This window comes from Aspergillus lentulus (genome assembly GCF_001445615.1).
Source record: "Aspergillus lentulus DNA, contig: Alt12, strain: IFM 54703, whole genome shotgun sequence".
In the NCBI taxonomy this organism is placed as follows: Eukaryota; Fungi; Ascomycota; class Eurotiomycetes; order Eurotiales; family Aspergillaceae; genus Aspergillus; species Aspergillus lentulus.
The window spans coordinates 2,339,680-2,364,556 of record NW_028322115.1 but is presented as its reverse complement, the minus strand read 5'-3'; the positions used below and the strand labels follow the sequence as shown (position 1 = coordinate 2,364,556).

General features: G+C 49.4%; 6 protein-coding genes across 6 annotated transcripts; 3 read left to right on the top strand and 3 right to left on the bottom strand.

Annotated features, from left to right (window-relative positions):
- Positions 1–2,244: 2,244 nt before the first annotated feature.
- ALT_6699 (DHHC family palmitoyltransferase) lies at positions 2,245–3,809 on the bottom strand (the record flags this gene model as incomplete). The annotated part of the gene is made up of 6 exons (XM_089600117.1): positions 2,245–2,749; positions 2,843–2,883; positions 2,946–3,069; positions 3,127–3,200; positions 3,249–3,631; positions 3,695–3,809. The coding sequence occupies 6 exons, from the start codon at positions 3,807–3,809 to the stop codon at positions 2,245–2,247; spliced, it is 1,242 nt and encodes a 413-aa protein (XP_089455579.1).
- Positions 3,810–6,044: 2,235 nt separating this feature from the next.
- Positions 6,045–6,401, top strand: ALT_6698 (uncharacterized protein; the record flags this gene model as incomplete). Its single annotated transcript, XM_033564685.1, has 1 exon — positions 6,045–6,401. One exon carries the CDS (start codon positions 6,045–6,047, stop codon positions 6,399–6,401), a length of 357 nt encoding a protein of 118 aa, XP_033420576.1.
- Positions 6,402–9,678: 3,277 nt separating this feature from the next.
- ALT_6697 (uncharacterized protein) lies at positions 9,679–14,047 on the bottom strand (the record flags this gene model as incomplete). Its single annotated transcript, XM_033563177.2, has 5 exons — positions 9,679–9,878; positions 10,132–10,369; positions 10,419–11,098; positions 11,260–13,230; positions 13,285–14,047. 5 exons carry the CDS (start codon positions 14,045–14,047, stop codon positions 9,679–9,681), a joined length of 3,852 nt encoding a protein of 1,283 aa, XP_033419068.2.
- A 710-nt stretch (positions 14,048–14,757) lies between these two features.
- Positions 14,758–22,207, top strand: ALT_6696 (type II myosin; the record flags this gene model as incomplete). The annotated part of the gene is made up of 5 exons (XM_033563178.2): positions 14,758–15,210; positions 15,270–15,413; positions 15,475–15,659; positions 15,716–21,710; positions 21,767–22,207. 5 exons carry the CDS (start codon positions 14,758–14,760, stop codon positions 22,205–22,207), a joined length of 7,218 nt encoding a protein of 2,405 aa, XP_033419069.2.
- A 539-nt stretch (positions 22,208–22,746) lies between these two features.
- On the top strand, positions 22,747–23,601 carry ALT_6695 (pre-mRNA-splicing factor ISY1; the record flags this gene model as incomplete). Its single annotated transcript, XM_033563179.1, has 2 exons — positions 22,747–22,749; positions 22,846–23,601. 2 exons carry the CDS (start codon positions 22,747–22,749, stop codon positions 23,599–23,601), a joined length of 759 nt encoding a protein of 252 aa, XP_033419070.1.
- A 214-nt stretch (positions 23,602–23,815) lies between these two features.
- On the bottom strand, positions 23,816–24,800 carry ALT_6694 (putative GTPase MTG1; the record flags this gene model as incomplete). The annotated part of the gene is made up of 2 exons (XM_033563180.2): positions 23,816–24,565; positions 24,630–24,800. The coding sequence occupies 2 exons, from the start codon at positions 24,798–24,800 to the stop codon at positions 23,816–23,818; spliced, it is 921 nt and encodes a 306-aa protein (XP_033419071.2).
- Positions 24,801–24,877: the final 77 nt, after the last annotated feature.

Here is a 24,877-nt window from a genome sequence, read left to right as displayed (position 1 = left end):
AGTTTAGCAGCTTCATTTGTTCCCCCTCACTGCCAAAATTACCATCGACGGGTAGATGGATACTAATCGGATCACCAGACCCCTTGAAACAGACGATCAATCATCGACTACGGCTGTAACTAGTCTGATCGTGGATGTCGGTAATCCAGACGAGAATTCCCATTCTCCGCCCCATCGACTCGGCCAATCTTTCCAACTCTTCATTGGACGGTAAGAGGAGCAAAGGATGAGGCATTTTTCTGCTCTTCAGTGTCACTATAATGACCAAGTCTCAAGGACTGCGGACCGACCCGGTTTCATGGTTTTCGATCGTTTCGCCAGGAAGGGTCAAACGAGTCGGTGTTTTGTTGCGGCCGTGATCTTCCCCAATTATGAGCTTTACTGGCGCCGTACTGGACCACATGAGACTTGAAAAGCGAAAACACCTTGAAGAATCTGTGACCTCACTCTCAAGACACTGGTAAAAAGATCCTACAGCTCGGGATGTCCATCCGCGTGCCGCGAAACCACCGGTCTCCGTTTCTGTTGCCCGGGGTGCTTCCTTCCACATCTTACCGACGACTGTCACTGGTAAGTAGCTATTGATGCCACCTTGCACGCTTCAATAGTCACGCTCGATCTGGTACTTCAGAGCCCCGAGGGTATGTTCGAAGAATCCAACCTTTACCGTACAGGACGGTAGGACCACTCGACGCAGCTTCTCCTGCTGTCGTTGAACAGTTTAGACATCCATATAATCGATCATGATCTCCAACATGAGCCTTTGCTTAGCCACAATGCCCTCTCAAGGGCACCAGTAACAGGGCACAATCCTTCTGCTCTGTATGAACTCCTCATGATGCATCCGATATTATACGTCGAGTGCACCGCCCCTTGGTGCCTGATTTGCCCTTATCCAAGCTGTGACCTTATTCAAGCCACTATCCGCCCCTTTGGAGCATACTCAATGTGACTAGCGCAATGGCTGCTCCGTCCCTGCTCCTCGACGAACGGTTTGCGACAGGACGGAAATATCTGAAGTGTCAAACCGTGAGTCGCTCTCATACTCATCGGGCATGGATTGCCTAGCCACAGGCTCAAGCCGCAGCTGGTGACACATCAGAAACTGCTTCATTATCTTCTTTGCCCTACCTTGCGGATCGCTTCACCGATGCAGGGACTCGTGGCGCATTGCTTTCGGCCCGGGTGTTGTCCCTCAAGGCAATGAAGATGGGCTTCATGGACGAGCCTTTCGGGCTGCGTGAAGAGCATATATAATTGAGTCATAGTAGGTAAAGCTCATCCGTTTTACTGTTCGTTTTTGTGCTTCATCGTGAGCGCGGTCGAATCTGTCGATACTAGCGCATGCTCCCTCTGCAACATCCAAACTCACTACACCCTTATCAACAGTTCGGCTTGTGTACATACGTCACTCCAAGGTCAAGCTAGTTAGAGATGTCTGCTCCACTTCGTTCTTCCCTCCTCACTGCTACTCTCCCCTCCCACACCCAGCGCCCAGAATATACAACCTACACAACCCCTCTACATCCTGCCCGGCGAACCCCAAGGTCATCGTCGCGAATCCCACATCGAAGCAGCTACAATCACACCGCTGTCCGGATACCACACCCCCAACCCAGATTGCAGTATGCACATGGGCCCAAATTCCTCATAACGCACCAGTTTGCCCGACCCCCCATGACAGGCTGGTGGGTTTGCTGCGCATGCGGCGGAGACAATAATCCCGACCTCAGCTCGGGCCGGTGCACCCTCTGCGGCCATACTCTGTGCTCCAGCTGCCGTTTTTATTGAGCCACTTTGCTGATTGGCAAATTGACTCATGGCGGGAGTTTTGTCTCTCTGCGCGTATTGAGATGACTTCTGTCTATCTGTTTTGCGCCTGGTCGACTGTATTACTAGCTGCGTTGTTTGCTTTTGCTTCTTTCGGTGATTATCTTCCATGGTAGACCTCTTCTGTATCTATTATCAGCGACGTTGTTTCTCCTTGTCGCTCTTTGCGCCTTGTTCACATTTTATTCTCTTTGACGGCAGGGATAGATAGTCTTTGTTTGGCCTGCTATTGGGCCAATGTTATGATTCACGAACAAGATTTACGCTCTATTTTGTGCCACGTGACCTCTCATACTGAAGCATCCTGTGACCTAAGTGTACGCAGGAACTCGGGACCAAAGCTGTATTGATATAGGAGCCTCAGGAAGGTCAGGCACATATTATGAGGACAAAAGTGATAATACACTAGACTATTCAATTACACCGTCTATGTTTCCCTCGTCTTTGCTCATGCTGTGGTATCTCCTCAGCCTCCGCAGGGTTCGCCGACTCCAGCTCTCTGGGAGTTTCTAGCCCAGCCTCTTTCTTCAACCTTGTCACAACGGGCCCGAGGGCAAAGGCGCTCTCGTGACTACTGTGGTCCGCACAAGGACTTTGCTTAATAGGGAGAAGCCACTCGAGCACAGAGAATCCCATTACCTGCTGTAGATTCTTGAGTGGGCTTCCAAGGTCAAATGGATTTTCTCCCGGTAGGGTCTGTAGAATCGCGAACACATGCTGTTCTCCGACTGGGAATTCCCGCGCGACTTCCGACTCAGCCAGAGGAACAGGCGGGAGAGGGTATGTGATTGTACGGAAGGTTGGTGCCCATCGTTTGCTGAGGATGTGCCTCGGCACGCGTATCGCCAAGGTCCACACGGCCGAGCGGCGGTTGAGGTTCTCAATCGTTGTCAGGTTATACGCGGCAAGTTGCACAGAGCTTATGGTCATTCCAAAAGCGAAAAACCCAAAAAGAGAACTCCTAGTGGCTGGTAAGAAAGATATACATCTCGTAGCGAGGAAATGTACTCACAATGCAAGACAGACAATCCAATGAGTATTGGTTCTTCCGGCCTATTAATCATGACGATCCATTAATTGACAATCCTTCCCGGTCAGTCAGATCATGCACTTACCTCCCGTCTGAGCTCCGCGGTGTATATCGCAAAGACGATTAGAACAAACATGCAGTAGAACATCGTATAAACGATGAACTGGATGAAAAACTTGAACGAGGTCTCCGAGACTACACCGCCAACCCTTCGGGCATGTTAGTCTCCTTCCAATTGCAAAAGCGCGCGTTGCATTCCGACATACCACGGGCAAAAGTGATCCATCTTGCGGACACATCGGTCCACCTCTCGACAGTGGTGCGCTCTGTCTGTCTTGAACTGACAGCACGTGGAGCAATACACCGGTCTCCCATCCGGTTGGCATACAAAGACATCTTTGGTGTAGAAGCTCTCCAATCCTTCCGCATCCAGAGGGTATGCCTTCGCTCCCGCATTGTACTCAAGTCCTCGTTCGACATCGCCTCCGTCAGATCTATCAGTTTTCTCCGTCGTTTTGGACCGATGATGTCCGCTCTTCCTCCTGCGATGTCTTCGACGACGGTGCTTTGGTCCCTCACTGTCGGTCTGGTTCTGCGAACATGCTGTACCTCGCGGGAGGTAACCAGGGTCCAAGGTAACGTTATACAGAAGCCGGAGATAGGTGGCCAACACAGGAATTAGCAGGACGTAATAAACAGCAAGAATAGCGGCGCCAGCGCCAGTCCGAGACTTTCGATCATAATGGTGGGCAGGATATATGAGATAGTCGACTGTTATTCAGATTCATATTAGACTGGATTGAGGCTGGTATGATTGGGGTAGAGGATGCTGACCGCATAATGGTTTCGTGATAGCATAACTGGCATAACCAAACACACCGATCAAGATGGGAGGTATGATTCTGGCAACGGCGAGATTGACGCGCTTATCGGCGGCGCGACGTGCCATTTGAAACTAATTCCAGAATATTTTGCGATCGCCTGTGCATTGAGGAATGGTGATAAGATAGGAAGACTTGGTAGAGATTTTTGCAAGAAGCACCGGCATCAATCCTAAACTGAATCAACTCTCATAAACACAGGCAACTAGCCCGCTCGAGTACGGTGCATAAGTCCTGATTGATATTATCTTGTTATGAATGCACTGGATTGGATGCAAGACAGATTTAGATTTGGGTTATGATGATGTTGAAGCAGCCTCAGGAACATAATAATAACCACCACGTGCAAACATTACAAACAGAAGACATGACGTAGTCATGTGCTTCCATGTAAACAAGGCCGAACTGTGCAGACTGAACAAAGATTCCAGTCCTACCTTTATTATGCAACAGTTTAATTCTAAGGCTTTACTGCGATATTGTGGCTTGAGTATACAGAGACCCGGGTCTACCATGACCGGCCATATCAGCCCACGTTCCATACCACTTGATGAACCGCCGTCGCGGCACCTTGAGCCGAACGGATCGATGTCCAAGCGAGCATTACAGTTCTAGGCATGAATTTTTCTGCCTGTACTTGCAGGTCAACTCTGGATACGAGCATCGTCACTTACCTCTCATGATAGGCAAACATCGACTTTCATGAGTCTCCGGTCGAGCCAAATGGCTATTGGACTAAGGGGAAATCGTAAACTTTCACTGATTCAAAAATGAAAGTGAAGAGCATAATCAGTTGGGACATAAAAGTCACTCGAGGGATGGCAGACAAGGAATTCGACTGGATGTAGTCGGAATAGCTTCAGGAACCGGAACTGGGGCCAAATATCTCAATCAAATGCGTTTGACCTGGGCCAAGCAGACGCAGTGTAGCAGTACGAAACCATGCTGCTAATAATAATCATAACAAAGAGAAAGAATGGAACGGGAGAGATGATGCGAGAGAGGAGACAGCATAACCATCACCATCTATTTTTAATGATTGTCGGCAATGAATCATCCTCTCTCACTCTGCTCCCCCTGTCATCTTCCACGTTGAACAGATAGAATATAGATTACTCAACGTCATCAGAGAAAGACCTTGTAAGACGCCAACTGTGATGACTGAATGGTCAAATGACAGCTTAGGCAGCAGGAGCACGTGGAATGCAGCCTTGTTTGTGCTTACTGCTGAGAGGGCCGAAAAGCATTTGACCGACAAATGCTACAGGGGAAACGGCTTTCCGAGTACATTTGGTGAGCAAAACTAACGGTCAGCGCCAAAGGTGAAAGCGCCTTAGGAACTATGACTGTTCTTTTTTTCTTTTTTCCATGACGATTTCCGCGACGAATCATGCAAGGACGAATGCACGACGGAGCCTCGTGCTGTAGGTAACTAGGCAGGGGGGATCGTTGCCTGAATCCGCTGGTACTAACGTTGCTGAAAGTGGAGTCGCTCTCGAGAGCCGCTGCCAGTTAGTACGTCGTTTCAGCAGGCAACACACGCGCGGAGTACAAACGGATGACTATCCTAGAAGTCAAGAAAAAGAAAACAAAATGCAAATATGAGCCAAGAAGAATGCAGATGAGACCGTTCAATGCTTGGGGTGAAAAGGGCGGAAATCAGAGGGCATTCGGGCAAAGCGACATGTCCAAGCCACTTGCTGATTCCGCCTTTTCCATCATAGACAGTGGACCCTCAAGGAGGGCCTGAGTCAACGCGAGTGCTTATTCTAGCGGTCATTCTACTAGATATTCTCATGTTGATTCAGAGATGACTTCAATGTCATTCTCGAGATGGCATCTAGGCACTGATGGACCCATTATTCACCCCGCCAAGCCACAATTCGATCTACTGCCATCCAGGATCCTAATGGCCCCCCGTCTCTAACTTCTCTTAGCAAGCGGGTTCAACTAAGCTATTCTCTGGCTTGCTTGCCTGATGATATGCCTGAGGATGAAGGTTGATTCGCTGCAGGCCTGGGGCGCATTTGGATGTCCGGGGCTTTTGCCTGGGAGAAGCCACACTGTGCCCTTGTGAGCTGCCTTGCTCATTGTTTGATGTGATTCATGTCTTTCTCATCATCTCATTCTTTGTTTTTTTTATTTAAACATGCTCCAATCCTTCATTATGGACACTCTTTCATTCTTCATCATTCAACGCAACAAGCATTCTCTATATAGACCTGTCTCCAAGACTCTCAGGACTGCCATTCGTCTCCTCCATCGTCAGGATTATTCGCTCAATCGTCTCTTCCATCTCGATCATGCCTGGCTCCTGGTACACCGAGGGCATGAACAAGAACCTGAACATCAACATCAACGACTCCCTATCCGGCTGCCACGACATGTCTTCCTACCACGCTGTCACTGTTTCCAGCAGACGGCATCTACACATCAGTCGTCAAGCCAGCCTACAAGGCCCCTCAATGTCTTACGAGGATCTTCCGGAGACCTACTTTGCCGGCCACTCGGGTCGAGCGACAAACATGAACAAAGTCTACAGCCAGACCTACATGTACATCTGCTGCAATTGCGGCGACGGGCCGAAAGTATACAATGTCCAGCCGAGATGCACAGAGTGCAACCACATTGTGTGCTCCAGTTGCAAGCCTGTCAAGTAGTACCCCTTCTCTAGCACAACACCTAGGTAAGAACTTCTGCCGCTGTACCGGTACTGAGAAGCCGAAGCTGATGCGTTGTGCTTACAGAAATTCAGGATGGCTGCGCCTGCCTGCTGTATACTGTATTTGGATTGGTTCTCAGTTTGGTTGTCATTGTGAGCGAAGCATTATTATGGATACATCATGAAACATGAAACATGAAACGAACATGAGCATGGGAGTTTACGGTTATTTTTGGGAAGGTTGCATACTTGGACTGGATAGACCTGGAATGTCTTTTGGATACAGCGCTATTTTGATGATTGTATCACTTTTGATGCTAGATCGGCGGGCTACAATGAGCGGAGCTGGTCTCAGCTCATAGTGGCCCTGGTGGAAGCCTGACGGCAGCGGGGTTGTCTTTTGATTTGTTCTTTGTTTTTGACATTGTTTATGACTGCAGTTTGATGTTTTAAATTGACTGAGTTTGAAGTCTGTGTTAATCAACTGTTCCCTGCCACCTTATGACTCTAAGATCTGTAGTTCATGCCTTAGTTGAATACTATTGGCATGGACCAGGGAGCCTTGTAGCCTGGGGTTGCCTAGCTGAAGATCGCGTGCCATATTCTGAAAGTATACTCTGTCCAGAAAGTCTGTGACTGGCCACATTGAACCAGAATTCATTATTAGAATTTAAAGCAAGATTTTTTCTCACTCCAGGATCAGAAACAAATTGTAAACTTTTTTATTTATTTATTTTTTTTTTTTTATTTTTTTTTTTTTTATTTTTTTTTTTTGGATATCTGCTATCTACTCCTTCAAAAATGACGCTAGCCGTGATGTATACACATGGAGATCAGCCACTTCATCATTAGTCGAAAACTGGATAATCCTTGACAAGATGAGTACTGTGGCACATCACTAGTGACTAGTTAGTTCGTACTATGGACTAGCAGTCTTACTCTTATAATTATTAATCACCATTTTGAGCCGCAGTCGATCACAGCAAGGATGACATGCATCATGCCCTCCGTGGATTCCACCGCCCTTTCTGTCGGGATCTATATGCAGTCAACCCTATTCCCTGCGCAAAACAGCGGTCTCCATCTTACAACTTGCTTCTTCAGCTTAGAAATTCAAATTCAGCCCTGCAACGATACTTCTTACTTAAGTTATTCCGACTCGGTGAGAAATACGAGGGTAGGCTGTGTTGCGCCCGGACTTGTTCGATACAAGTACCAGAATCACGGTGAGGCATTCCAGCAATTTAGGTTTATCGAATCTGCCTTGATCTAAACTTTTTTATTTTGTCTATGGATCCAAGTCTTGAAGTGATTTTAGATCCACCGTGTTTCCTTTCAAATTATTAGAGAAATTGTTTCAGCTCTTGAACGACGACGATGAAACATACAATGCCTTACACTACGGAGTCTATCCCAGGAATTTCCATAATCCATCTGCAATAACATTCTAGAACCATTCTCCATACATATCCCAACTGTCAGCCTGTGCATGAGTAATTACCAGCACTCGGACATATCTCCCTGCCAGTAGCCACATGGTATTCCCGACCCCAAGCCAGGATCTATCTACACCGGACCCTTGAGAATTGAAACTCGAGAATCCGCCCCCAACTCAGTTGCATGACTCGAAAGAAGCTATTCTAATCGAATCTACAATATCATAAACAGATATCTGCTCTCGCGCCATTACAAGAGAATCCTATCCCGGGTTGCCGCTATTCTCCGAAATGGGGTCCAAAAAAAAGCGCGCTGAAGAACGAAGATGACAGCCCCCAACCCTAAATATGACGTTTGGCGCCGTTGGATAAACTAAGTGATCCTTCAACTGTCTCCTATATTTGATTCTTCATTACGTGAGATGGTTAATCTAATCACCAGTCATTCAGCGTTATAACGCGCTGAAGAAGTGAGAGCCATACTCTTCTAGTCCTACTGCTGACTATTAATATATTCTCCTGCACCGCGTGGCAACGTAAGCCAGAGTCCCAGATAATCAACCTGGACACAACAGATAGGTTACCGATAATTACAAAGTACCTACTAAATTAAGAATATGTCGCATAACAACATTATTGTTCCATCAATTGATCTTTGATTTTTTGCTTTCAGACCAGGTCCTAACCAGGTGCCAACCTACCTTCATGCCTGGACAAGAAGACCGTCGGGGTCCAAATGCAGGAGGAAACCAACGCAGGGAGATGACTCAGAATCTGTGACATTCAATGTATGAGTGATCCTGATGCTCTCAAGTATGACTCAAGATTCCGGAATAGGTTATAGTCGTCTACAAAGTACAAGGGTTTCTGTTGAGTTTAGTCTACAAATCAGTGTTCAGTAGCTGAATTGCACAGCCCTAAGTATGGAGGATAGCGGGATTAAATGATCGGGATACAATTCTGCTGTTCAAGTGCTGAGTGGGCCGTAGAAGAGTCATCACGGTTATCTATGATGATATTCAGGCACTACTAGCGACATTGGGGAACTGATATTTCATCATCTACCAGACAAGCTCGTCTCTCCCCATTCTCGGGGCAAACGCCCGTCTGCGCCCTGTTGTGCCTGATAGGCGCTACACGTCCGCCTTCAGTCTCGGTCGGGAAACGGGCGTACGTGGAGAAATCGGAGAGATGGATTGGATACCAAGATGTACGATCATACTCTAATTCGAATGGAAAATGAATGATTTGATTATTCACTATCGCTATGTACTTCTTACCACCCGATAGTGGCGGCTGTACGGTTTCCCATTCCGTCGAGTAGGGAAAGCACTCGTTGATCAATCCGCACCATTGCAGTCTCAGTAGCTGTCATGGATATTATCCTCATGGCCCACAGACTCTGAATCCGCGAGGCCTTAGTGATGGTCGAAGTGGAGGGCGAACTGCCTACGCCCCGTTGCTAGAGAAAATATGGTTGAGATCCTACCAAAACTCCATGCTGTTCTTGTGTATACCAATAAGCACAGATCAACAGCGTAAGAATGAGAACACCCTGTTACGGATGAGAGGGCAACACCAATGATCCCATCCACCGTAAGCAGAGTTATGGAAGGTCAAGTGATGCGTATGCATTAGATAAGTGGACGAAGAAAAATCTCTGATGACAAACAGAGCGAGCGAGTGACGGGTATCAGAAAGTCGTACAAGGATATCTTGTTTATGGCGTGAAGAGGCGAAGGAGTTTTTCAGGAAGGTTTCACTTGCATTCACAAGTGTCACAGCTCACCTTGGTAGAGGAAAAGCTTCTTCCATCAGACGAACAGTGCCATGATCCTGCTACAAGGGCAAGACACGTGATGGATCTTGGAGGAAGCGTCTACGGTATGCAGCAATTTCCGTGGCCACGGTATTGAATTCTTTCACCTTGTCGCGCCGCATATCATTGATGATTTGTTTCAGCCCGGCGATATATTGGTCCCTTTCTTCAGGCGTTTTGCCCTCTCGAAGGGATCCCATCTGGACGAGGATCTTGTCATCTGTCGAAATCAACATCACTGTGTGTCAGCATCTCCTCGCCGCATTCGAAACAAACTGACAATGTCTTGCTGTGTTCGGGACCTGCAGGAAATGATGAAAGAACGGAAGGGGGGAAACAATCAGGATGGGAAATGAAACGCAATCAGAAAGCGAAGAACCTGGGGATGATGAGGGAAATTGTGGGGCCAGGCCATGAATCGGATTATGACAGGAGGAATGTTGCAATGCTTCTGTCTAGATATGTCGACGCACCGCTAAGAGTCATGTCACGAAAATGCTGGAGGTCGCATGACCGGTCATTGCAGACACCGCCAGTAGCCTCGTAGGGACAGAGATATTTTTCGGAATCGATGTTGTGGCTATATGTTAGGGATCGAAAGCCGCCCGAGACATTCTCAGTGAATCTAGGGTGGTAGCGGTAAGCCTTGAACCATCTCAATGGGCTAATGTAGGGTGTGAATCTGGGAGCTTTCTCCTCTTGGGGTTCATTCTACAAAGCCGTCAGCAGTGCTCCTCCCCGAATTAGAGATAGTCCGCACATTCGAGAGCCCATGCGGGGAGCTGGTTTCTGGTTCATCTTCCAGTTCCTGAACCTTTCCCATTAGCGGCATATCAGCTCTCTCGACCCGAGAAACCTCTGCAGACTTTACGGAAGCAAGAGAAACAGGACTGAAAGGGGGAGTATAGACGGAATCGGAAGGGCTGCTATCCGCTTCGGGCTCTGGTGGCTCATATGCGTCGGAGATGGAAGATTCGCGAGAAGGCTGCTCTTCAAGTTCTTGAACTTCATCCGCATTGCGGGGTAATACATCCCTTGCAGTCCCTGCATCAGAATGTGGAATGCGCTGCCGTTCCGGAAGAGCGTTGTCAGAAGTCATCTCATCCTCTACAGTCTTCCGATCAGTGGCTGGGATGCCACTCAAAGCTTCATGCAGACTAGGCTCCGGCGTGGGACTTTCGCATTCCATGGACTCTTCGTGATCAGCTGGTGCAGAGTCTTCACTGGAATCAGCAGACTCATCCATCGCAGAGCCTAGAGATTCCGATGGTGAAGAAGACGCTGCATCATTTGCAGGGTCCACAGCGTCGTCAGACCCGTCCGCATCCATAGACAGAACTGAGGTAGCAGAGGGTCCCGCCTCAGATGCCAGACGAGAAACCGGAGATCCTTCGACTGGACATGCCGCACCTTGACTTCGCGCCTCGCCAGCGAGGACGTCTGGCAATGAGGAACCATACCTTGCCGCACAGCTTTGAAGATGTGTTGAAACTGTAATGAGATTTTGCATCATGTAAGCTCCAATTTGCGCAGCATTATCGGTGCAAAGTCCGCAATAACAAGAATGTAGGACGGAATCGGGGACAGCAGATTAGACGTACCCTCATCTGACGCTTGGACTTGTTCCTTCGCATCCAACGTACGTTGAGCTATTTCAAGCTCTTCTAGAGTGAGGCCCTTCAACTCCAGGTTGAGACTATGCAGCTCCTCTAGAAGTTGTTGTCTCCCTTCCTTCCCCTTGGCAATATCACGCAGGAGGTTTTGCTCTTCTACTTTGACTTCAGCAAGCCGGGCTTCAGACTTTTGAATCTCGGCATCCAGAGCGGGAACACCAGATTCAATTTCCTTCTTACGCAACAATTTCGAGCGCATCTCCTCAAGGTGGTCGACGTCCTTGAGGGCCGAAATCCGCGCGATTGATTCTGACGAAAGATGTTCGGGGTTATCTGAATTATTTGCTGAACTTGAAAGAATGGCTTCGGTATCAGCTTCCAAGAGAGCCACTTGAGGAGGCAATTTATGGGCCACAGGCTCTGAGATGACATTGCTGGTTTGGTGTTCTTGATCAACTGAAGTTGGGTTGACTGCAGGAGATGAAACCGCTATTTCTGAAGGACGAGGGGATTGTGTGCGACTTGCTGCTAACTTCGCTTTCTTCCGTTGCTCAAGTTCGGCGATTCGCCGACGCATTGCCTGTATTTGAAGATCCTTCTTTCGAAGGTCTTCTTGATCATGATTTCTGTGACTTTGGGGTGTAGCTGATGCGGATATTCCTTGACTTGACGCAACCGGCCGTTGAGGAAGAAAGCCGGCCGACGAAGAGACTGTTCCGGACAAACCTTCAGATCCTACTGAGCCGCCTTCCAGCGTTGTTTTTCCGGCGGGCTCGATCTCCATTTCCTCGTTCTCGTCATCTCCATAAAACTCATCATCACTGATATCAATGATCAGTCTATCCTCTGTAGCATTATGATTTACTCCGTTATGGGACCTCTTCGGCGTAAGTGAAGGCTCGTCAAAGTCAGATGCTCTTGGACGCTTGCGTTGATTGACGTGAGGCTGTGGTGTCGAATCAACAACTAAGCTACGAACGCGTGTAACAGACGGCTCTGATGACTCTGTCATGAATAGCCCAGGAATACGCGACGAAGCAGTGGTCTCTGGACCAGGAGGTCTATCAGGTAATGGATGTTGAATCATCGGGGTGTTGGATGCTTGAGACACCGGGGCGGGGCTGCTTCCGTTGCTTTGCGGTATCTCTTCACGACGTAAAGAATCCATTTGCGCTTTTTGCTGACTTCTCATTAAACCCTGTTTCTTGAGTTGCTCGATTCGCTGTCGGGCTAGTTCAGTTTTCGCCTTATTCTTCTCTCTTGTGCGTATGTCCTTCTCCTTAGGAGAGGTTTCACGCCCAGAATTCGCAGACATGCCATTGCCAACGAGGGCAGAGACCGGGCTTTCAGACGATGGCACTTCTTTTGCAGAGTCAGTTTGAGGGGTTGAGGGCGTTCCGGAAGCCTTGGCAGCTTTCGCAGCAAGCATACGCGCAATGACCTCTTTCCTTTCTAATGGTTTCGCAGTGGTGCTGGGCTGGATGGTAGAGGCAGAAACAGGGGCAGTTGTGTTTGCCGCCGCTTCTGCCACTGGGGTTTCTGTTTCTGCTTTAGAGTTATCCAACGTCATAGGAGCAGGTCCACTTTCAACACTGCTGCTCGAAGTCGAGTCAAGACTCGCACCAGCCGGTTTTCCTGGAGCGTCAACGGGTTTGGTAGGCGGATTGATAGCTGGAGGTCCGCCCTCTAGTCGTGGCGTAGGGACTCTGATCCCAACTTCCTCATAGAGCTGCCTAAGTACAGCCGGATTGATACCCTCTCCTACCAGCTCACTGTAACGAATGTTGTGGGGTGCTAATCGTAGAAGCGCGCCTTGTGCTTGGATTCGAAGTTGTGCCACTGATTTCCCACTTCCGTGCGATTTCGTAGGTGAAAAAGACGTATCTTCGTGGGATGAAGCGCCGGGAGCACCGTTCGACAAAAATGGCTCAGGGTTGACAGAACCTGGAGGATCATACGCTGTGCAAGATTAGTTGAATCTATCTGCCAAAAGTGAGCCCAAGCGAGACATACGTGACTCAGATTCCCTCGCCGACATGTGAGATCCAGTTGAGGATGCCTCGCCTTCTTCGAGGTCCAAGGTGGACGCGTTGCGACTTTTCGCCGCGAGGCTCCTTCTGGATTCCTTGTCCCTAGCCAAAGTCGTAGCGTTGCAAGTGCCTGTCGCGTACCCGTTTTGCTGCGTCAGAGTCGACGGTCTTGCATCGGCTCGGGTTTCCGCCAAGCCTGCATTCTCTGAACTCGTCGGCATGGACATCTCCATATCGGTAAGTTCACCTTCTTCTCGATCATAATCTTTCCGCGTACTCGGTGTTGTGGCGGCTCCAGAGTCAGCACCATTCATGGACACCGAATTGGCTTGCGAACGAAGATCATCCAATGAGGGGCGACTCGGCGCTTGGATATTGGCTGCGGGAAACGGCAATGGCGGGTATCTCAACGGAGGCATCTGGATGGGTGGGAACGAAGGAGGGTGAAAATGTGACGGCGTAAATGGGCTCATGAAGGGAAAAGGCGGTGGTGGTAGAGGTAATCCCGCTACAGGACCTCCCAAACCAGGAAGATTCGAAGTCATATTGATGTTGGTCAGGTCGTTATAGCTGTAGGGTTGACTGCCGTTGTCTTGCGGCTGCTGGGCCGAAGAGATATCCTGACTGAGGGGTAGATCGGTTGCAAGTGACGATGGCAGGGAAGTCGACGGAAAAATATGCGAGCGAGGCCATTGCTGGGTGTGAGGCGGACCGCCTATGGCGGGCGCTCGGGGATGCTGCGACATGCTTGGGTAACAAATCCACTGAGGCTATTTAACACAAGAAGATTGGTACGATTCTGTAGTGTTATGAGTAAGTAAGACGCGGGCTGTGTTAGCTGCACGGGTTCAGGCATCGCACATCATATAGATAGTATGCAGCTTTGCATCAGTGTCAGCAGTCGTGGATCGAAGACACCAAATCTAAGAGCTGAAGGTTACTCTCTTTCACATTTCAAGCCATGCAGACACATGAAAATATGACTATGTCTATTCGCAGACGGTCGTGTGTAAGAGATGGGGGTAAGACGAAGGTCGACATGGACGGGAGAAGTGAAGCACCTTTGCAAGAACTGAGGATCGAGTTTCGTGTTGCGAAATCCACGTGACTAATGCACGGACGTATCGGGACTAGCGCACGATCTGCTCCGCAGCCTGAGGAACCATAGGATGACGGATGTAAACAAACAGTGGGCCCCATCACAATGCAGATGAGCAGGAACTTTGGGTTCAAGCTGTGTCCACTCGTGCATTACTGAGTCTTCATCTGCGTCTCTTAAAGCGCACAGGATCTCTTTTGCCTTGCCATTATATTATGTTTCAGCTTTTTTTTTTCATTGGACATTAATGACCTTGTTAGAAACCATTCCTCATGCCCAGAGCCCTTTTATGACCGTGATTACATCGCCCTTGTCCCGCTCTGTTTACGAATGATGCTCCGTTGAATCGACGACAAGATGCTACCTTCTCAGTTGAACGTCTCACCGAAGCGTGCCAACCCTTTTGGTCGGTCAACTCCATCTCCTTCGCCATCTGCTCCACAGACCAGAAGTCCGCGGCCGAAGTCGGCTATTGTAACGTCACCTTCGAAGTTCGAAGAGGCGAGGAGCCATTTCCGAAACTCGGCGTCTATTTCGCAATTGTCCCCGTTCAGTCTCAAACGAGCCGTGACCCGGCAGAGATCGAATTCTCTAAGAAACGATGCGACACCGGGGACATTTGCGCCCGAGTTCATCAAGTCAGAAGAGCTACAACGAGGGGCGGACGAGATCCGAGGTCTGGAAGGAGGCAATGACTTCTCAGGGAACAAATACGTCTGGTTACGTCACCCCGAGAAAGCATTTGTTCGTGGCCTGGTTCTAGAAGAAAGAGAAGATGGGAAATTGTTGGTCCAGAGTGATGATGGAGAGGTATGACAACTCGAAGTCCATCGATTTCATGAAGGATATGAAGCTTATCGCCATGGCAGCAACGAGAGGTTGAAGCAGACCAAGTCGACAAGGTCAATCCGGCGAAGTTTGACAAGGCCGATGATATGGCAGAACTCACGCATTTGAATGAGGCGTCTGTGGTGCATAACCTGCACTCGCGATATCAGGCAGATTTGATATATGTGAGTTGTCCTGAATGACCCCAAGAAACGAGGCTCTGTGGTCTGATTCAGTCATCTGTAGACTTACTCCGGTTTGTTTTTGGTCACAATCAATCCGTACTGTCCGTTGCCGATTTACACAAACGAGTACGTGAAGATGTACAAGGGCCGGAGCAGAGAAGAAACTCGACCCCACATCTTCGCTATGGCTGATGAAGCCTTTCGGAATTTGGTCGAAGAGGGCGAGAACCAAAGCATTCTAGTGACGTATGTTCCTCCTCGAGAAGCTCGTGCGAACTGCAATATCTGACATTGGAGCATAGGGGTGAATCTGGAGCTGGTAAAACCGAGAATACCAAGAAAGTCATTCAATACCTTGCAGCAGTGGCAACTACGGATACTCCCTATGCTCGTTCAGGGTCTAAGCAGCTGCCTACTCTCTCACAGCAGATCTTGAGGGCGAACCCAATACTGGAAGCATTCGGTAACGCCCAAACTGTCCGAAACAATAACTCATCTCGATTTGGAAAATTCATACGCATTGAATTCACCCGCTCTGGTCAGATTTCCGGTGCCTCGATTGACTGGTATCTCCTTGAGAAATCTCGAGTGGTTAAACCGAACAGTCATGAGAGAAATTATCACATATTTTACCAACTGTTGCAAGGCGCCGACCCGAAGCTGCGGGAAAGCTTGCTCTTAGCAGGTCTGCACATCGAAGATTTTGCGTACACCAGAGACGGTAATGACAGCATCGCCGGTGTCTCTGACGTGGATGAGTGGAATTCACTGATCGAGGCATTTCACGTCATGAAGTTCTCCGAAGAGGACCAGATGTGCATTCTTCGGACGGTTGCAGCAGTACTCCATCTGGGGAACATCACTATTGTCAAAGAAAGCTTGCGCGCCGACCAAGCTGCTCTGGGCCCCGACTCATTGAATAGCGTCGAGAGGGCTTGCCAGTTGCTAGGGATAGCGTCAGAGCCCTTTGTGAAAGGGCTGCTCCATCCGAGGGTAAAGGCAGGCCGGGAGTGGGTGGAAAAAGTCCAAACCCCAGAGCAGGTTCGACTGGCGCTTGACGCTCTCGCCAAAGGTATTTATGAGCGAGGTTTCGGGGATCTTGTCAACCGCATCAACAGTCGGTTAGATCGCAGTACCATGGCTGGCGACGATAGCTTCTTCATCGGCGTCCTGGATATTGCTGGTTTCGAAATTTTCAAGAACAACAGCTTCGAGCAGTTGTGTATCAACTATACTAATGAGAAGCTGCAGCAGTTCTTCAATCATCACATGTTTGTCCTTGAGCAGGAAGAGTACGCACGGGAGCAGATCGAATGGCAATTCATCGACTTTGGCAAAGACTTGCAGCCGACCATTGATCTGATCGAGCTGACGAATCCTATTGGTATCTTCTCATGCTTGGACGAGGACAGCGTTATGCCGAAAGCCACAGATCGCTCATTCACAGACAAACTGCATTCACTCTGGGACCGAAAGTCCCCGAAATATCGCGCCTCCCGCTTGAGTCAGGGATTTGTTCTGACTCATTATGCTGCAGAGGTAGAATACGACACCGAGGGATGGCTTGAGAAAAATAAGGACCCTCTAAATGACAATGTGACACGCCTCCTTGCACGATCGACAGACAAACATGTCGCCTGTCTCTTTTCCGACTGTGCCGACCCAGATGAGGATAATGAGCTTCCCAAAAGCAGAGTCAAGAAAGGTCTTTTCCGCACCGTTGCGCAGCGGCATAAAGAGCAGCTGTCAAGTCTCATGAACCAACTCCACCAGACCCATCCTCATTTTGTTCGTTGTATCATACCCAATCACAAGAAGCGTCCCAAGATGTTAAATGCCCCCCTTGTCCTAGACCAGTTACGCTGCAATGGTGTCCTCGAAGGTATCAGAATTGCTCGTACAGGATTCCCGAATCGCCTCTCGTTTATTGAATTCCGACAGCGATATGAAGTTCTCTGTCCTAACATGCCCAAAGGGTATATGGATGGGCAGAGTATTGCTCATAATATGCTCCAAAGACTCGGTCTAGATCCGGCCTGGTACCGTGTAGGTCGGACAAAGGTCTTTTTCCGAGCAGGTGTCTTGGCCGAGCTCGAAGAACAACGAGATCAGCTCATTCGGACTATCATGACTCAATTCCAATCTGCAGCTAGAGGGTTCATCCAGCGGCGGATTTCAAACAAACGCCTATACCGGGCGGAGGCTACGAGAATCATCCAGCACAACTTCCAAGCCTATTTGAATATGAAGCGGAATCCCTGGTGGCGGCTATTCTCGAGGATGAAGCCTCTCTTAGGAGAGACACGTACTGCTAATGAAGTCAAGAAACGGGATGAAAAGATCAAAGAGCTGGAAGCCAAGATGAAGCAGGACATTGCTGAACGCCAGAAGCTTGATGAAGAGAGACGCCGTACGGAGATTGAGATCCAGAAAATCCAACACATACTTGAAAGCGAACGAGCCTTGGCTCTTGACAAAGAGGAGATCTTCAAAAGGCTGCAGCTGCGTGAGATCGAGTTAACCGAAAAGTTGGCTGGGGCCATTGCGGACCAGGAGAGTCTCGAGGACCAACTAGATACTCTGATAGCCGCAAAGAAAAAGGCTGATGAGCAGCTTAGCCAGCGCATCACGCAGCTTGAACAGGCCGGCGAGATCATTGAACGGCTGGAAGCCGAGAAACGGGATCTACTGGCCCGCCTCGACGTCCTTGACCGTCAATTGCAGGAGGCCCAGAGCTCTGTCGCCGAGCAGGAAGCCCGCGTTAAGGAGCTAGGCCAGGAAATAAAAATGCTCCAAAGCCACTTGAGTCTCAAAGACCGCAAAATTCAAGACTTGGAAGCGAAATTACTCAAAACAGACCAGGATCTTGACATCAAGCTCGCAAGAACATCTAAAGATCTGGAGCTTTCGAAAAAGCAGATCAAGGACCTGGTCGAGGAAAATCGTTCTATCCGACAACAGATTTCTGATCTCTCCTCCACATCTACTGGATATGAGGAAATGCTCAGGCGAAAAGAAAGTGAAATTGCTGTTCTGCGAAATGACACCAAGAAGCATCAAGAAGAGAAGGATCACTTAGAGACGGAAAAAGCATCCCTGTCAACACGGCATGATAATATGCAGAAGCGACTTCGAGAGCTACAGGCAGAGTCGGACGCAATGAAGTCTGAAAAAATTCACCTTGAACGTGAGGTCGCCGACGTCAAGAAGCTTCTCGAAGAGAAAATTTCTGAGGATGCAGAGGCTGGCGAGAGTAGGAAACTGCTTGAGCAGCAGATTCATGACCTGAAGAATCAACTATTTCAGGCACAGGCCGATCTCAGCCGTGAGCGACAGTCGAGAGACGACGTCCAAATGCTTGCTGAGCACAATCTTGCGGAGCTCAGGGACAAGTACGCCTCTTTGAATGAATCAAAGATCATCATAGAGAAAGAGATGTACATTCAGCAGGACACGCTTCGCCGTGCGACTGAAGCGCGAGTAGCTGCGGAGCAGTCTCGCAAGGAGCTCCAGACCGAGCTGATTAAACTTCGCGATAGGTTCACCAAAGTGGAGAGTGCCCGCTTGAACGCAGAGGCCGAGATCGAGCGAAATGTGAAGAAGCAGGCCAACGAGCGTCTGGATAGCGTCCGAAAAGATCTAGAGGAAAAGGCGCGTCAGCTGGAGGACGTTGAGGAAGAGCGATCTCGTCTCTCAGCGAGAGTGCAAGAACTTACCAATGCAATTGCTGAGTCTGAAAACTTCCGCATTCGCCATGACCAGCACAAAGAACGCCTCGAACGAGAGCTGGTTACGCTTAAAGGCAGGCTCACAGCCTCCGAGAACGACAATCGCGCTCTTTTGACCAAGATCCAACAGAAAAATCTGGACATTGCCAGGTCTAACTCAAAGGCCAGCGAGAGCCAGCGCCTCCGCATAACGAACCTGCAGAGGGAAAAGGCCAAGTTGGAAGAAGATAACAGGAAACTGACTCGACAACTCGGAGACCTGCAACTTTCTATTACGTCATTAGAAAAGCAGAAAGAAAAGCTGTCATTGAGTCTGGAGGATCTGAACCATGAGGTCAACAGGGAACATAAGGCCAGTCGCAACGCTGAGAAGGCCGCCTCAACTGCCGGTATACAACTTGCCGAAGCAAACAGGAACTTGGAGACAGAGAGACAACTGCGAACTCAAGCTCAGGCAAACACACGAAAGCTTCAGGGATCTCTTGACACTGCCCACAAGGAAATTGAGACCTTGCACCGCCAGCTGATGCTTCTACACAAGTTCGTGGAGCCTCTGTCTGACAAGCCGCCAGAATCATGGGAGTCCATCCAGCCAGACCTAGCTGAGAAAGTAAATCTAGCTCAACTGCTGGATACCGTTCAAAGCAAACTTCAAGTGACGGAGGAGAAGTATAATCGAGCAGAGAGCCAACTTGCAGAAATGCGGCGTCGCCACGAGGACGAAATGAAGGAGCTGGACGCCCGTTACTCTTCATCCAAGCGTGCATTGCTTGAAGAGATTGACCAGAACCAGGTAGCCGGTAATCGTACCCCGACACATCTGAGAAAGAATTCAGAAAACGGTCTTGTCAAAAAATTCGCTACGCCAACGACACCTAACCGGAGATTGAATCTCAACGAAGCTACAATGGACTCTGGTCGGTCAGATCGGACAGTGGACACTATCGGCTACCAGAAACGCATGGATCTTGCTACTGAAATCGAAGAGCTTCAGAACAAACTCCAGATGAGCGAGATGCAGAACCGTCATCTCCAGAATCAACTTGAACAACTCAAACCCGTCCGAGACCTATGGCAAGATGAGAGCCCGTCTCTCAGACGCATGCAGCTTTTGGAGCGCGAAAATGGCCGCCTTCATGACCAACTAGACGATTCCGCCAAGAAAGTTTCTGCCCTAGAGAGAAGCATCCGTTCCGGAGAGCTATCACTACGTGATGTCCAGGCAAAATCGCACGAGGAGCTCTACGATCTGATCAATTCTCAGGAACAGTCTCGAAGATCCTTGCTCAAAGTCCATAACGAGGCCATGGCTGATTTCACCGAGGCGAAAGCGCAATTTGAGAAGCTCAAGCGAGCAAAAGCTACTCTTGAGGTGGAACTTCGAGACGCACTCTCCGAAGCGCAAGAGTTGCAAGTTGCCAGAGAGCAGGATGCCGTCAGCCGAAATCAGCTTCTCGAGGAGTTCTCCGACTTGCAGATACGGCTGGATGCGGAAACATCCAAGTCCGCTGATCTCGCCTCCAGCTTGAGTCTGTATAAGAGTCGGGCGGATGACTATTTCAATAAGCTCGAACAAGCAGAAATCGCCGTCCTCAAAGCCACTCGCGCGGAGCAGTTTGCCAAGTCACAAGCTCAGGAGGCAGAAGAGACATGTGCGCAGATTATGGCTGAGCGCAAACAGATGGATGCTCTTGTTGAAGACCTCCAAAGACAGACCCAGATGCTAGAGGCTAGGATCGAGGATCAAGCAGCTGAGCTACAAGGAGCGCTTCAAGCGAAACAGCGCTTGCAGAATGAACTTGAAGATTACAGAAATCAGCGTGCGATCGACATCGAAGACAAAGAAACTTCAATGGAGCAGACGAGGCTGAAATACCAAAGGGAATTTTCTACGCTCAACAATGAGCTCGAGATGGAACGAGAGAAGGTGCTCAATGTTCGTAGCGAGAACGCTCGCCTTCGGGAGGAACTGGAGGATCTCCGTAGCAAGTGGGATAATGAAGTCATGAACAGCTCAACTTGGGCTAAAGAGAAAGCACGGATGGAGATCACATTACAGGATGTTACTACGTCTCGCGATGAGGCTGTCAACGCCCATAACGAAGCCCAAGGCAGAGTTGTATCACTTCTTTCACAGGTCCGAAGTCTGCGAACCTCGTTTGACGACATCACGGCAGAGCGTGACACATTGTTCAAGGAGAAGAAGATGCTTGAAGCCCGGCTGGCTGAGGCTGCGGAGAGACTGGAGGAACTCGCCAAGGGCGAAAGTCCGTCTATGCGCAACGCCGCCAGTATGGACCGCGAGCTCCTAGAGCTGAAGTCGAAACTCGCCCAACAAGAAGACGTCTCAGCTGCCGCTGTTGGCAAGATGAGGCGAGCCGAAGCACTAGTGACTGAAATGCAAAAAGAAGTCACTGCTGAAAGGGAGGCAAATGCGCAGCTCTTCAAGGATAAGGCTGCGCTAGAGAAACAACTCAAGGAGGCGCAGTTGCGATGCGTCGATTTAGAGACTAAGAGCTACTCGACAGGCAGTCAGGATGTTCGATTCCTCCACAAGAGGATCAAAGAGGTAGGTTTTCATCCCACGGAAATGCTTCATCCAAGATACTGACGAGTATCAAACAGTTGGAGACGCATCTCGAAGAGCAAGAGAACAAGCACAGCTCGGAACAGCGGTCACTGCGCAATGTCGACCGTACAGTCAAGGATCTTCAGTCACAGTTAGAGCGGCGTGACAAGCTGAACGCGCAACTTGAGGAAGATGTCAACAAGGGTCGTGAGAAGATCGAGCGTCTGCTCCGCAACATTGAGGAGCTTCAGCAAAGTGACTCGGAGGCGCAGCTCCAGGTCCGCCGAGTTGAAAGGGAGCTACGCGAAGCACGTGAAAAGGCTTTAAGATTAGAGCGTGAATTAGACGGGTTGAAAACCCTGCGTACCGAACGAGGGAGTGCGATTGGGAGACCGCATGTGACCTTCAGCGATGTTGGAAGCAGAAGAGGTAGCAGCGCCTACGGGGCGAGTGACTTGCCGCAGAGGATGCCGAGCAACACGAAAGGTTTCCTCTGAGGGGATTATGATATAGCAGGTTGATCCTGCTACAGCTTGTTGAGAGGTGACCCATGAAATGACACTTATGAATGAGTCCGGTGTGTTGATCGGATTTGGAGATGACCTGCTGATAGATTTCTCTCTTTGATTTGTATACGTTCTTTTGCCTCATGCGTCTCATGATTTACATGCTGCGTTTGCTGATTACCTCTTGGTTAAGGGCGGCTGTCTGCATTTAGTCTGTTCCATCGCTTTGGAACCAACGACCTTGATTTAATAGTACCTTATGGAGAGTTCTACCTTTCTTAGCGACATTTCTTAAGACATGTCCAACTTCAATAGCACAAAGATAGATTGTCTTAGGAGATGCTCTTTTCTGAATCGGTTGTTCTCCTGAATAGCCGCGCGCCTATAACTAACGCTCGCTTAGGTGAGCGGCATCCACTCTCCACCCAAGCTTGTCAAGTCTAATTAGAGTACTTTTGTTGGGCTCTCATCCCCCCATATTACTTTTGACACCACATCTCAATTGAACTCCTCTCGTCCAGTGCATCATCATGGTGAGTTGTCATAGATTTTCTGGGCCGAATAAGCGACAGACCAGCCTGTCTCCAAACCGTACAGTCTACACGCTAACCGCAGGTCTTCCCTAACAGGCACGTAACAGCGAGAAAGCACAGTCGATGCTCTTCCGTTTCCGGGCGCAACAAGCCGCGGATCTCGGAATCATCGATATCGGACGGACGCGTCGGCCCAAAGCCATCACCTCCGTGGACTCGATCCCCAGCTGCGAGAAATGGCGCGGCCAAGTCCTCAAAGAAATCTCGCGCAAGGTGTCGCGGATCCAAGAGGCCAGTCTATCCGACTACCAGATCCGCGACCTGAACGATGAAATCAACAAGTTGATGCGCGAGAAATGGGCGTGGGAAATGCAGATTCGAAACCTGGGTGGGCCGAACTACATGCGTGGTTCGGGGCGGGTGTATGATGACGAGGGGCGGGAGATCCCCGGTGGTGGGAAGGGGTATCGGTACTTTGGGCGGGCCAGGGAGTTACCTGGTGTCAAAGAGATGTTTGAAGCTGCGGCGCGACGGGGGCGAAGGCCGCCCGAGGAAGAGGAGGAGGAAGGAAAAGGGCGAGGTGGGGATATTGCTACGAAGAAGGTTGATGCGAATTACTTCGGGTATGGGCTGGATGAAGAGGATGGATCGTTGCTTGCGTATGAGAGGCAGAAGGAGAAGGAGGCTGTCGAGCACCTACGAGGGAAGAAGGATAGTGATGCGGAGGATGGGTGGGAGCCGCTTCCCGGCGACGCTGGTGATGGGGTTGAATGGAGGTTGCCGACGCTGGAAGAGGTGCAAGAGGAGCTTGTCGACCGGAGGCGACGCCGACTGCTGGACAAAATTTCTTAGGCCTATTGATGTTTCCGGGTTCTGTGCTCTTTTTCTCCTCCACACAGGCGTTAAGTCTTCCTATTTGTTGTCTGTCCTCTTTTTCATTCTATATCATGTTCGTAGCTATGCCGGGGTCATAACACTATGCATTTCGAGGGGCGCGCAAAAGAAGCTCATCAATGATACCAACAGTATATGTTCTATTGTACAATCGATTATATCATTCCTTGGTTTAAGAATCAGAGGCAGGCTGTTTTCTCGACATTCGCTCGGCCTTCAAGGCCTGGGATATGCTGATACCCACGTCGTTCTCGATTCCTTCGTCGATACGGCGCTGCTCTGCTTGTAAATCGTCAAGTATGAAACGTCCTAGCTCTCCAGATCGCCACTTTTGAATGAAATGGAGTGCGGCAAGATCGATGTTAGGAATACCTCCTTTAGCGAGGAGACCAGTTTGCCGAGCAAAGCTGTCCAGGAGAGGCGATATCTCGTTTGTGGGTTGGGACCAGCGCTGGTACTGCCCCGGGTTATGCAGATTAATATGATATAGAAGATAGTCCGCCAATGTGACTGGTGAAATAACTGAATCTTTCACGCAACCACAGAGAGCTAACTTCAGCATTTTCTCCGCATCCGGCACATAGGGCATGAAAACCCCCGGAGTGTCCAAAACATAAACGTGTGCTCCATTGTCCCGCTCAATGATCTTGACGGGTGTCCCGATCTTCCGTGTAATACCAGGCTGGCCTCCCGTCTGCACGGCCTTGGCCTTTCTTACGCCTTGGTTGCGCAGATTGTTGATCAGGGTGGACTTGCCGACATTGGGCATTCCAACAACCATCACGCGACAGCCGACGAGCTTATCAGGTCCTTCTGCATCATTTCGCAAATGTGCCAGAATTGAACTGACATCCGCTCGGGAGGAGGAGCTGACAAAAAACACGGCACTACTCGAATCAAACTTCTTGATAGTTTTTTCGGCCTGCATACAGAACCACCCGTCAGTATTATGACAATTATGAGCTAAACTTCGATCCTGGACTTACCGTTTGCTGTGCAGATGATCGAGGCTCCGCACCCAGGTCCCTCTTGGTGTAAACTACTAACCGCCTTGTCTTTCCCAAAGCCTCTTCAAACATAGGGTTGATAGACGTCACGGGTACTCTGTAGTCACGGCACTCGATAACATAGTCAATAGAAGATAGCATGTTCTGCATCTTCTTCAATCCGGCTCTGTGATGGCCAAGATAGTATGACCTTGGAATGGAGGCATAGCTGGGAAATGCCTGCCTTG